The sequence below is a fragment of the Thunnus thynnus genome, chromosome 10, assembly GCF_963924715.1.
Source record: "Thunnus thynnus chromosome 10, fThuThy2.1, whole genome shotgun sequence".
Lineage (NCBI taxonomy): Eukaryota > Metazoa > Chordata > Actinopteri > Scombriformes > Scombridae > Thunnus > Thunnus thynnus.
Genome location: NC_089526.1, coordinates 16,035,561 through 16,049,312, shown reverse-complemented (window position 1 = coordinate 16,049,312; position 13,752 = coordinate 16,035,561). Strand labels below are relative to the sequence as shown.

At 39.3% G+C, this 13,752-nt stretch overlaps 1 protein-coding gene across 3 annotated transcripts; it reads left to right on the top strand.

Annotated features, from left to right (window-relative positions):
- The first annotated feature begins 2,391 nt into the window (after positions 1-2,391).
- flad1 (flavin adenine dinucleotide synthetase 1) lies at positions 2,392-12,830 on the top strand. Of its 3 annotated transcripts, none has more exons than XM_067601455.1 (11): positions 2,392-2,416; positions 4,889-4,985; positions 5,282-5,435; positions 5,973-6,350; positions 9,616-9,729; positions 9,814-10,081; positions 10,426-10,573; positions 10,925-11,023; positions 11,231-11,420; positions 12,240-12,313; positions 12,433-12,830. In XM_067601455.1, exons 2-11 carry the CDS (start codon positions 4,978-4,980, stop codon positions 12,566-12,568), a joined length of 1,569 nt encoding a protein of 522 aa, XP_067457556.1. In that variant the 5' UTR covers positions 2,392-2,416; positions 4,889-4,977; the 3' UTR covers positions 12,569-12,830. The 3 variants fall into 3 exon arrangements, with proteins under 3 accessions (XP_067457556.1, XP_067457555.1, XP_067457554.1); XM_067601454.1 differs by lacking the exon at positions 2,392-2,416 and adding an exon at positions 3,542-3,629; XM_067601453.1 differs by lacking the exon at positions 2,392-2,416 and adding an exon at positions 3,584-3,703.
- Positions 12,831-13,752: the final 922 nt, after the last annotated feature.

Genomic DNA, 13,752 nt, shown 5'->3' with positions numbered 1-13,752 from the left:
TTTTTTTTTTAATATATTGAATTTTGAAATGTGTCCACTGCAGTGGACACCATGCATCAACAGGGTAAAAAGTGATTTATGGAAATCAATATAGGCAATATATATATATATATAATTTTATTACTAAGAGCAAATGGTATGAAAACACATAGACACTTTAGATAACAACAACAATAGAGAGGATATTTGAAAAACAAGACCTAAGCCCAATAGACAGAATGTACCCTTTGTTGCATGACGTCCACTGTAGTGGGCACCATGCATGAAAGGGCTAGACATCTGAAATGTGACCCCGACTACACACTGCTTTTTGTAAGACGTCAAAAATCAAAAAGGTTGAAAACCACTGGTTTAATCTTTAACAATGTGTTGCATTTTAAAAGCTTGTTATATTATCCATTGTGTCAAATCTTCATCTGAAAAATAACTAGTAACTATATATGTCAAATAAATGTGTGTAGTAGAAAGTACAATATTTACCTCAAAAATATAGTGGGGTGGAAGTATAAAGTAGCATAAAATGGAAAAGTAAAGTAAAAGTACCTCAAAATTGTACTTAAATGCAGTAATTGGGTAAATGTACACTTATAGTCACAAATAATGTAAGCAGCTCCAAACATTTTTAAAGTGACTACTTAAAATGACTGGTGGTGGAAAGAGATATAATCTTTCTGCTGAAGCTATAACCTAAAAATACCATCGACAGGTAAACATGTCCTTGAGTGAGGCACTTGACTTAACCCAAACAACTCCAGTGAAACTTGCTCACATGCACCCAGGATGGATATTTGCACAATAGGCCTTTTTCACAGCAGACATCTTGACATGTCACAGTAGGAAAAGCACAGGTGTAAATAATAAAATGAATGATGGCTGACTCACTGATACACTGTCTAACTTACTGAGACACATAATGACCATTGTTGATCATGTTATTAGTAACTCCTGTGCTTTTCCTACTATGACAAGTGAAATGTCGGCTATGAAAAAAGCTATCCCTACATCATGGAAGCCCATGTTCACCAGGAAAGAAAAATGGATGAAAATGCATAGAAATGACAAATATATTAATACTCATGATAAATAAAAATTATGAGATAATACAGTTAGTCAAAATGCTGAGATACAAAGTCAAAATTCAAATTTTTATCATCAAAATTATGAGCTACTAGACAGAGATAAGACAGCAATTTGACATTATTATACATTGGTGCTTAGTAAGTCATGTATGTTTTAGTATATTTATCAAATTTAGTATGTTTTATCAAATTATTTTATCATTCTAAACTTTTCACCTGTTTTTTTTCTTCTCCTGAGCTTCCATACCACCTTCATTTGCACATCTGCACACTAATAACTGCTTTATGCTGAACTGTATGGGCAGCTCATTCAGTCACAGACTAATTCCACCAAAGGGAAAGACAGAATTTTAGGCATTCATTGTGCCCACTGCCATCAGACTGTACAACAAGAACTGTGGGTAAAACAGCTGTGAAGACCCACCGCCCCCACTCTCTCCATCCCACCCCACACACTCCTTCACCCTCCAGTGCTCTTGACTTGACTAGTGCACACAAACTGACTCTTGCACACAGACTACAATGCGCAGAAATATAGCTGGCCTGTGTAGATAACACTACTGCATGTTTTCTTTATATTTTGTACTCACTACTTTGTAAAATATACATATATAACTACAGCTACACCTACCAGAACCACATGTCATGTATATAGCCTAAGTATTGTCATGTTTATAATGTATGAAGATTAAATTAAATTTACTTCTAATATTGTTTGTATTTATTACTCCTATCTATTCTTATCTGTTTCCCTGTTTCCTGTACTGCTGGTACATGTGAATTTCCCCTCAGGGCATAAATAAAGTCTTATCTTATCTTAATACTATTGAAGAAGAAAAAACAACCCGTAAATACCATGGAAATATTATATTAACTCTTAATTAACTCTTACGTTCTGACAGTTACAGCAAATATTACATGATTGCTTCAATTGATTGGTGCTCTCTGGTTAGAAAGTCTGGGATGATAAATACAACCATCAGGGCTTCAACTGGTTCCTTTTTATACTTTATTCTAACATAACATGTATATTAAAACCAACAATGTATTCTCAAGATGATAAAATACCGTGTAACATAAACAATTCATCTTGCACTTTGTTTCAATATCATCCAGTGGCAGAGCCGCAGCGCCTGACGCGGTTGTAAATATGCCGCTTTGCGCCACCTACAGGCCAAGAAAGTAACAGCAGTTTACAGTTTACAGTCAGGTTGAGTTGTCAGCTCCTCCAGCCAGCAGAGGCAGAAGAGTTATAGTTATGTGGGTATGATACAAGCAGAGGAAGAAATGGTTTCTTGGCACAGTTGGGAAGGTACAAAGTGCATATTGACTGAAGGGTAAGCTGTCACTACTATTGATTTAACTCATACTCATACTCATACATCAGGAATTACATACAAGCTGTAACTCTGCTTCCATGAAGATCCTTTTAGGCTTCGCATTATGGAGAAATTTGGCAAGTTGGGGACAAATTTTGTGTTAGTAATAAAATTAAAGAGGTTTCTTTTAAAGTTTTGCAGCAAAAAAGACATTAGAGATATTTAGAATTAATACTGAATATTCTTGAAATTTCTGTGGACTAGAAGAAGAAACCATCTGTCATTTGTTTTATATACCAGAATATTTTGGGTGGATATTCAGCTTGATATAAGAAGAAAAACTGGGCAAACAATCAAATTTCAGGACAAAGACATTTTCATATGTTTTGAAGGTAATGAGAAGGAAAAAGCTGTTTTTTTTGTACAATTAATTTTATTATTGGGAATAATTCACATTAACAAGAAGAGATGGGCAGACTCCAAACGATTTTTTATTTTTATTTATTTATTTATTTATTTTTTAATCAAGAACTGCATCAATATGGCACCATGATAAGAGGCCTTAAGGTCATTAAAAGTAATTGTGTTTTTGATAAATTTCTTATGGACTTATGATACATTATTTTAAATTTGTATGACTTCTTAAATTTTTTTTTTTCTTGTAACTTTGTATATATACCCCTGGTATAGACAGTTTTGTGTGTACATACTGTTAATATACATGTGTTCTCTAAAATCAAGAATTAAAAAAAACAAAAAACTGTCTTAACAGCTTTAATCCTGAAACAACAGGGCAAACTTCCTCTTATCGTCTCTGCACATCCTGAAACTGTGCCTCGTTTATTTTGGCATTGTTACTATATTAAAAGACTGTGGCAAGAGGTTTCTAAGTTTATTAATGTTACATTTATGGCCGATTTTATTGATCTTTATTGTATAAACCATCTATTTCTTACGTGTTGTTGGTGAACCCCCCTGGCGTTTTGTTCTCAAGAATGTACCTCATGGTCATTCATATACTCAATAAAGTTTAAAAAAAAAAAAATCTCTTCTCTTAACTTCCGTACATAAAACGCTTGCCAGGCTTACCCGCCTCCTTAAACCTGATTGGCTTACGCACCTCCCAGGAAACAATTTCTCATTTGTGATTGGACGGAGAGCGTCAAGCCTCTTGAATGACATGTAGCCACAAACGGTATGAGGATACGTAACGGGAACATATGCGACAGAAGTAAGTTGTCTCGGCTTCGGCGAGTGTGGCCACCAAATATAAAACCGATATACCGTATTGTACCTTTCTTTACAGTAAGTAATTGTCAACGTCAGCTGAGAGAAAGCGGCAGTATACAGAGCACAAGCTCCTTTGTAGTGCAACGTTACATGAATGCTAGCGCTTGCTTATTGCTATTAGCGCGCTCCACAATGGGTTAAGTAACCTAGCAAGGAGACTTGAGAGTTGTCATAGAGGTACATGGCCATTTAATTCATATTTGGCCGTCATTTTTGTGTCTTGTCATTTTTGTGACGTTCACACAAAAAAAGACAGTTACAGCTACCGGTGTATGATGTAGATTGAACGTCCCTGTCCGCCTTTGACCGCTGAAACTGACTCAGCTGCTCAATACTTTGTCACATTGCACACTGTTCTCGGTCTCCTTCTGTCAACATTGGATTTAAGTGTCCATTTGTCTCCCCTCAACCACATATTTACTTATATAGTAGATACAGCAGTACAGTTAAATGCAAACAGTATAAATGAAGTCTTAAAATCTTTGTTTTTTTATCCTTTGGGTCATTTTGTCAGTAATTTGCTTGTGATTCAAATGCAAGGGGAGAGTGTTTTACATAAGCTTCAACTCATAGACACTCCACTCATGACGTGTTTCCAGTCTGTTCTACTGTAGCTAATAGCTTGACTATCCAGCATGAAGGTGCATCAATGTCATTGCTGCATGTGTGCCCACTGTGCCAACCATTTATTCAAAGTAACCTACAGTACGGTTTCCACTATGAACATTTGCACATTCCTGTTTAATATTTTGTACATTTCATTCTCTACAATTTAAACTTTACACTTGTAACAGCTCTTCTTCACTTTTAATTTATTTGACATATTTTATTGTAAATTTTCATTTTACATAATTTACAATTACTGAACTTTTTTGTATATTTTTGATTGTTATGGACCACAACACCATGGCAAATTTGTATGTGCAAACCTGTTTCAGATTCTGGGTTAACAGACTCATTAAATAGAAATAAAAAATAATTTCACCCTAGAATTAAATACATTCTAATCAAGTGCAATATCCTAAGTACAAATCATTGACTTCAACTATTCAACAACCCCAAGCACTATCAGTAAACATATTACAATTGACACTGTGAGTTGTGCCCGTGTGGCTGAAATGCACAAGTTACTCACTCACTGTTCTCCCCCCTCCCTCCCCCCTTTTTTCCTCTCTTTTTCTTATCCGCTTGTCTTCCAAGGTTTTCCCTGGTAGGAGACAAGTTGTTATGAAGGAGAAGAGGGCCTGAACTGTAATGAAGTATTTTGGGATACTCCGTATGGATTCTTCATGTTGATGTAAGATTAATAAATATCCTCTTGTAATATTTTGTAATTGCAAAAGCTACATAAATAACATAGATAACACCAAAATCATTGTGTATAATTAACAAATCATGAGCAAAAGATTTCAACTTTGTCAAAACTTTTGGCTTTGTTGACTGTTGATTGTTTTTGACTGCTGACACAGATGTTTGCTGTTTACAGATGTCAAAATGTACATTTGGTCATCTGTAATACATGCAAAAGATACTTGAAGGAAGGGCAATTTCTTAATGAACAGTGTCTTTGTGCGTATTCCTCTTGTCTTTTAGGCTGGGCTTTCCTAAGCTGAGTAGAGCAGTGGTGCGTGCGAGGAGACTGGCAGCTCAACTCAGCAAAGCAGCCATGTCCACGAGTCCGTCCTCCGCAGCCAACGGGGATACTACCACTGCAGCCATTCTTATCATTGGAGATGAGATACTTAAGGTGAGCTACAGTGTATTGATACTTTTGTGGTTTGTATGACTTTTTAGGTTATGATTGACAGTATCCCACTGAGGATGCTTGAAAGTTTATGGATTTGAGAAAATCTAACTAACCCCATTTTTTTCTGGTAAATCTTTGGCCTTGAAAGTATTTGATTTATTAAAATATACACTATAACATGGCACTAATTCATCAGTATGCCTCAGCTTTGTGGACCGTTATCCATTCTAGGATCCATACTTCAAACCTATGTATGAAAAACCTATGATGTATATTCAATGTGGCAGCAGCGCTTGGTTTTAAAAGTTCACCATTATTTCTTGACTTGACATGATCATGATTTAAACATGAGGCCTTTGATTTTGCCCAATGTCATGTCTTGCCCCCCAAAAATGCTCACTGTGTATCATTGAATTTCATCAAGTAGGACCTTGAAGTCATTGCCTAGTCCTTGTATGTGCTGTTCAAGTCAGGGTGGGAATGCAGAATGCAGAATCGAAACTAACTTAGCATCTCCTCTCATCCTCTGTCTCTCAGGGTCACACAGTGGACACCAACAGTGCCTTTCTGACACGAGCGCTAAGGAAGCTTGGAGTGTCTGTGCAGCGTATAACAGTCATACCAGATATACAGGAGGTCATTGCCAAAGAAGTGGCCCTCCTTTCATCTCAGTATACTCACCTCATCACCTCAGGGGGCATAGGACCCACCCATGACGACGTTACCTTTGAGAGCGTCGCCATGGCATTCCAAGAGGAGTTGTATCCCCACCCTGACCTCGTCCGGCTGGTAGAAGAATTCTTCGGGGCGATGGACAAAAACAGCGCTGCCTTGAAGCTGGCCATGGTGCCTCGCTCAGCTAAACTCAACTATGGAACTGACCCTCAGACTGGACAGCCCCACCGCTACCCACTGGTGAGTAAACTCAGGATGGACGGAGATTAGCTCGCAGTCATCACATGCCATGGATCATGTTGTCATAGAACACTAAATTAGATCAAATTCTACCTAAGCTTTGATGGATCAGTACGCTCCTCTGACTGTGACTGAGTGACTGCACCTTTTATTAAAATAGATGTCCCACATGTCCACTGTGCTGAGTATCACCTTTTTAAGCTGCCTTTTCAGGGGTATATAATATATAAAAATGTTTAGCTGACATAAATTTCTGTTAGATGTTCACTCAAAGTCACGGGGGTGTATCTTGGCTTGTTTTAGAAGACAGCTTGCAACAGCAACTGCTAACCATTAACTGTAGGGATGAAAAACAGCTTCACATGATTGGCAAAACTATGAGATTGAACATTTACAGAAAACAGCTGTGGAAGGCATATACACCTGTAAATGAGTTACAGTTTGGTGAAATATAAACATTAACACATTGCTATTTCTTCTTAATTAACACTACAGTACATAGTTCAAGTAGTATGTGCAGCACAGTACTGAATGATTGTGCAGTGCACGATACATTGTTGTTTATAAGTCTACTAGAGTAGTCCTTTATGTCATTGAATGGAATAAATTAGTTACATGCATATGTGCATTAACCAAAATGTTTATACAGTAAGGTATTTGAAATATAGCCTAACATTAATTGTACCATAATGAATAATATAATGCATTCAGTAAGTATTCAGACCCCTTCACTTATTTCATATTTTGTTATGCTGCAGCCTTATGCTAAAATTGTTTAAATTCATTTTTTCCCCTCATCAGTCTATAATCAGCACCCCATAATGACAAAGTGAAAACAGGATTTTAGAAATTTCTGCAAATTCATTAAAAAGGAAAAACTGAAATATCACATTGACATAAATATTCAGACCCTTTACTCAGTACTTAGTTGAAGCACCTTTTACAGCCTCGAGTCTTCTTGGGTATGACGTGACAAGCTTTGCACACTTGGATTTGGGGATTTTATGCCTCTTTTCTCTGCAGATCCTCTCGAGTTCTGTCAGGTTGGATGGGGACTGTCAGCGAACAGCCATTTTCAGGTCTCTCCAAAGATGTTCGATTGGGTTCAAGTCAGGGTTCTGGCTGGGCCGCCCAAAGACACTCACAGAGTTGTCCCTAAGCCAGTCCTGCATTGTCCTGGCTGTGTGCTTAGGTTCATTGTCCTGTTGGAAGGTGAAACTTCAGGTCCAATCTGAGGTCCTAAACTCTCTGGACCAGGTTTTCATTAAGGATATCTCTGTACTTTGCTCAGCTTTCCCTCAACTCTGACCAGTCCCCCAGTCCCTGCCGCTGAAAAGCACCCAGCATGATGCTACCACCACCATGCTTCAACATTGACCAGCCCAGAAAATGTTGTTTCTCACAATCTTAGAGTACTTTAGGTGCTTTTTGCAAACTCCAAACGGGCTTTCCTGTGTCTTTCACTGAGGCTTCTGTCTGGCCACTCTGCCATAAAGTTCAGATCGATGGCGAGTTGCAATGATGGTTGTCCTTCTGGAAGTTTCTCATCTCTCCACACAGGATCTCTGGAGCTCAGCCAGAGTGACCATTGGGTTTTTGGTCACCTCTCTTACCAAGGCCCTCCTCCCTTGATTGCTCAGTTTGGCTAGGTGGCTAGCTCTAGGTAGAGTCCTGGTTGTTCCAGACTTCTTCCATTAAAGAATTATGGAGGCCGCTGTGCTCTTGGGAACCTTCAGTGCAGCAGAAATTTTTTGTAGCCTTCTCCAGATCTGTGCCTCAACACAATCCTGTCTCTGAGCTCTGCAGGCAATTCTTTCAAATTCATGGCTTTGTTTTTGCTCTGACATGCTTTGTCAGCTGTGAGACCTTAGATAGACAGGTGTGTGCTAAGGATGCCATGGCGAAGAAATTTTCCCACAGGTTAATAAACCCGTGACAACACTGGTGTTACTGGTTAAACCAGACATTTTACTAGATAAGATTTTTCGTCAATGACGCTCATCCGTAGAGCACTTAGATTTTTAGTTTAGATCTTCCCCTTACTTAAGGGTTAGTGATAACGTGCTTCAGGCTGCTGTCAGCGGGTCCTCCTCTGTGTACAGCCAGTCCGCAGTGCACACAGACGCAGGGAAGAGCCAGACGATGACTGCCTCAGAACCAGAGCAACCTGTCTGTCATCTAGAGAGAGACACACCGAGGGTAGGTCGAACAGGCAGAGAGCGGAGGAGTTTCTGCTGAAAACAATCACTGAGACCTGGATAGACATGAGAACAGCTGCTTGCTAATACCTAGCGATTTATGTTTGTTTACAGCAGAGAACAGGAGAGAGGACAGACGTCTCACTCTGCTACTTTTTGCTGTGACTCTGCTGCTGCAGACAGTCACAGAGCAGACACTTTCAGTTTATAATTGTAGCGTCTGTCGTCCGACTAAGTATTGATAACATGCTTAGTACTTTACAAATTACAGTTTTTTTTAATTTGATGAATGTGGGCACTGATGCGCCAAAATGAACTAAATGGGTTTTATTTCTATAAAAAAAGCAAAACGACAGTATGGGTGGTGGGCAAACCGATAATGCACCAATCAAGGTGTAGAAAACTCTCAAAGATGATCAAGAGAAATGGGAGGCACCTGAGCTAAATTTCTAGTGCCATAGCAAAAGGTCTGAATACTTATGTCAATTTGATATTTCAGTTTTTCCTTTTTAATAAATTTGCAAAAATTTCTAACATTCTGTTTTCACTTTGTCATTATGGGGTATTAAGTGTAGAGGATCTGCAAAGAAAAGAGGCATAAAATCCCCAAATCCAGGTGTGTAAAGTTTGTCTCGTCATACCCAAGAAGACCCGAGGCTGTAAAAGGTGCTTCAACTAAGTACTGAGTAAAGGGTCTGAATATTTATGTCAATGTGATATTTCAGTTTTTCCTTTTTAATGAATTTGCAGAAATTTCTAAAATCCTGTTTTCACTTTGTCATTATGGGGTATTAAGTGTAGATTGATGAGGGAAAAAATGAATTTAAACAATTTTAGCATAAGACTGCAACATAACAAAATGTGTAAAAAATGAAGGGGTCTGAATACTTTCTGAATGCGCTTCTGTATATAGTGAATAATATTCAAATGTGTCCATTAACTCAAAATTATTAGAAGTATTGATTGTCATACCATTACATAAAAAATGCATTGCACCTTCAGTTTTAGGGACATGCCGACTGTCTGGACCATATATCTTGTAAGACACATCTTTCCTTTTCTCCCAGGTCAGTGTGCGTAACGTGTATGTCTTTCCTGGGATCCCGTCTCTGATGGAGAGAGCCTTTAATGGGTTGGAGCACCTCTTTGCTGGCTCAGGGACCACTTTTCACACTCGTGAGGTGAGAGCCATGATCATATGTATCATTTATAAAAACTGTGTTTTCATACTACAAACGAGCTAACCAAAGATAGTATTGTACTAGGTGTTTGTAGATGCAGATGAAGCAGAGATCGCTCCTGTGCTGACCAAACTGCAGGCTGGTTGGGGCAAGAAGGTGGCCCTTGGCTCCTACCCTGACTGGCTGAGCAACTACCACAGAGTCAGGCTGGTGCTGGACTCAGACAGCCAGGAGGAGGTGGACAAAGCCCGGGCACAGCTGGTACACGAGCTGCCCAAGGGTAGCGTGGTGCCCTTAGTCACTGACCCGGTGTCCATCGCTACTGCTGAGGTGTACACGCTAGCCAACAGCGGTGAGGGGGAGATTGAGGGTAGAGGGTTGTGGGAGATGACAGTTAAAGTGTGTCAACTTAATATAAAGTGAATATTGTGGAGAACTCTTACACTTTACACAGCCATTGGGATGGATAAAGCAAGCAAAGAAATAAAAAATAATCATAGCTGTCAAATCTTAGTAGATTATAAAACATTTTTTATAACTGGCATGAGACTGAACAGAGAATAGAATAAGCATTAATAATTAAAGGAGGACAAGCAGATATTTCTACTTTGAATTGACATATATATGAAGGATCATTTATCTTACACCTTACAAAATTTGACTTTATTCCTTGTAAAATTTCATTTCCCACCACAGGCACACCGTTGGGTGAGAAAGTTATGTCTGCACTGAAAACCATCGAGGCTGCACTGGATCAGTATTCGACAGAGGAAGTCTGCGTCGGCTTCAACGGAGGCAAGGACTGCACAGCCCTGCTCCATCTCTACTATGCGGCAATGAAAAGGTAACAGGAGGGGTGAAGACATTCAGAACATTTAGGGTTGAATCGAGACAAAACAAATAGCTAAAGAGAAGAGATTATAGGGAGACTCAAATTAAAAACATAATGATGCCATTTCAGCACAGTGGGGAATATAGTGTCAAAGTAAGAAGCAAGAGGAGAAGAAAATGAGTTGGAGAGCAGCAACTATACTGAAAAAAATCTGACACTCAGAGACATCTATTAGTTTTTCTTCACCTGTATCGGACAGATAGTGATAAGGATGAACGTGAACTTATCTAATCTTTTTCTGTCCTCTTGTTATTTATTCTTTTTTTTTTTTAATGTCCCATCTCTCTCTGCTGCCACTCTCAGGCGCTATTCAGATGGTAAAGACAAGGTGAAAGCTCTTTATATCCGTATCGTCTCTCCATTCCCAGAAATGGAGAGATTCCTCCAGGATACTATAAAAAGGTGAGTCATCAGTCTATTTGAAATGCTTAGAGAACTCATTTTTGTTTTTGTGTACTTGTAGCACTTATCCAAAGTAAATCTTTGTTTAAAAAAAAAACCCCCCCACACATTTCAGTTGATCGGTAGATTCTGTGTATTTTCAAACTCCACTCTCTGTCCTAATCCTCTCCGTACGATGACTCACTATCCGGCAATATTCTCCCACAGATATGACCTGGAACTGTTTTCTGTGGAGGGCAATATTCGGCAGGCGCTGAGCGAGGTGCAAGAGAGGAAGCCGGAGCTGAGAGCCGTCCTGATGGGGACCAGGAGGAGTGACCCCTATTCTCACACACTCAAACCCATGTGTCCCACTGACCCCGGCTGGCCAGACTACATGAGAGTCAACCCGTTACTAGTGAGACTCACACACTTGACTCACTCGTCTCAGTATTTCTCTCATGCTGTATTTTTCCTATCTTTGGTGCGACGAGTCATATTATGTAAGAAATGCTCCTAGAAAAAACCTGTTACTCCTAAAGTAACACCAAGATTTTTAAGGTTGACTTCACCTATTTATTTTTTTAAATCTTAAGAACACCTGCAGACATTAATTATAAAAATAAAAAACAAACAGTTCTTCAGTATCCCACATTTTTAAAAGTTATAGTGTATATTATGTTGCAGGAGAAACTGCCTTTTGACTGGTAAAACAAATTTGTTTTCACTGCTCTAGCCAGGCAATTTCCCCTTGTTACACTTAATGTTATTTATCATCTTGACTGAAGTTTCAGAGTGCAGATCTACAGGGTGTGAACAAAATATCACAACATGTCCACAGTTTAATGCAGTATTGCATCTGTGAAGCTTTAAATTATAATATTTCGTACCTAATATTTTTATCCCTCACACAGACTGTTTCTTCTGCGTCCATCTGCTTTGTAAAGAATAGAAGGGCACAAGCAGAAACAGTGTCACCTCTTTTATTTGAAATGTTTGTGTTTAGAAATGGCAAATGCTTATATTATGGTAGTTACAGATGATAAGGTAGAACATACAAAATGGTGAAACACTGAAATGTGTGTGAAACGAACAGTTGACCTCAATTCAAGATAATTTATGTAGCCCTTCATCACAGAAGTGCATCTCAAAGGACTTTAGAGAGAATGATTTCAGCTGGATTGAACTAATCATGAATCAATCACAGACGAATTAAATCCGACATCTTCCCACACAGGACTGGACGTATCATGACATCTGGTCGTTCTTGAGGACGTTATATGTGCCCTACTGTATTCTCTATGATAAAGGGTAAGAACACATCCATCCACTCTTTCCATTCGCTGTATCCTCCTTTTGTTCAGGTTTCGAGCGACTTAACAGCTGCGGTGCAGAAATATCGGCTTTAAATTTCTGTGTCGACCCCGCAGGTACACCTCACTGGGCAGTATGGACAACACTTGTCGAAACACTGCCCTCCAGACGGTTGACGTGAGGGGGGTGACACGATACAAGCCAGCCTACCTCCTGGAGAATGAAGAAGAGGAGCGTAACTCGCGTGCCTGATTATCGCCTCGATCTCACGGTGTCACCTGTTGCTGATGGAGCCAGATTTTCACATCTTCAGATCAGATCCCACAGATCATGTAATAAACACAAGGTGGATTTTTTTTTTTCTTTTTTTTTGCAAAAGACTCGACACATCTGTCTGCAGAATAAGACTGTAAAGTGTGTGTGTGTGTGTGTATGCATATGTGTGTTACTAGTATACATGTGTGTCTAAAGTAATGGCCCTCTGTGCTGTTGAATAAAACATCAATCTGTGTCATCTTTTTCTATCGTCATGTTACTATTTTGAGATGAATCTCATACAGATCTGCAGAGCTTATAATACAGCTGTTGATTTATCTTATTCACGAATCCATTTGTCTTCTTTCTAAATCCAATAAGAGCAAGCTGCCTGGAAAGAGAGCCTCTATCAAAATGTATTAGTAAATAATGTGAAAAGGTTTTCTGTCAAGGTGAGAAAATCAGGTTTTAGAAACTGAGTGTGCAGCAGCATGGACAAAGTACTGAAGGTCAACCAGCAGGCTCATATTGATTCATCTGTTTGACACTGAATATCCATAATTGCAGACTGCAGCGCTGAAGCATCTCCAGCCTCCCGTCACTGGAAAACCTCCACCCTGATGTTGTAGTTCTCTTTGCGGACCTCACGGGCGCGTTGTTCTCACGTTTTCCATTTAGCACCGGTGATTACAATAAATTACCTTCTCTGCTTCCAGACATGATTGAATCCAGGCTCATCGATCCGCGCTCTCTCTCTCCCCGCCTGGAGATTAGTCAACGCCGCGCAGCGAGGATCGATACCGGCCGATCTAATAAAGCGGGTCGCTTACGAGGCCACCGCGGGGCTGCACACACCGTTACACCAGCAATTACCACCTCCAGCCCGACCCCCCCTTATTCCCTCCTAACTTATCTGTCCGGGTCTTCACGGCTTGCTTGATTTATTAATAATAACAGTAATAGAAGAGGCAATGAACAGAGGCTTCATAATCAGAGCAGAATATAATGGTTGTGTGGGTTTTGGTGGTGCGATAAACACACCGGGACATTGTCTGGAATGATGATATTTGGATGGAAAACAATTGTATTCCTATAGATTTACAGTGTGTCTGAGGTATGCGCCTCAAACTTTGTCCCACTTGTAAAGATGTATAATGGAAGCATTTCTGATTTTTAATTGG

Bases quoted from the DNA above. Each gene is read 5' to 3' on its own strand.
- flad1 (XM_067601455.1), top strand. The intron at 11,024-11,230 runs GTGAGTCATCAG...ATTCTCCCACAG, and splicing joins CTCCAGGATACTATAAAAAG to ATATGACCTGGAACTGTTTT. The intron at 12,314-12,432 runs GTAAGAACACAT...TCGACCCCGCAG, and splicing joins TGTATTCTCTATGATAAAGG to GTACACCTCACTGGGCAGTA.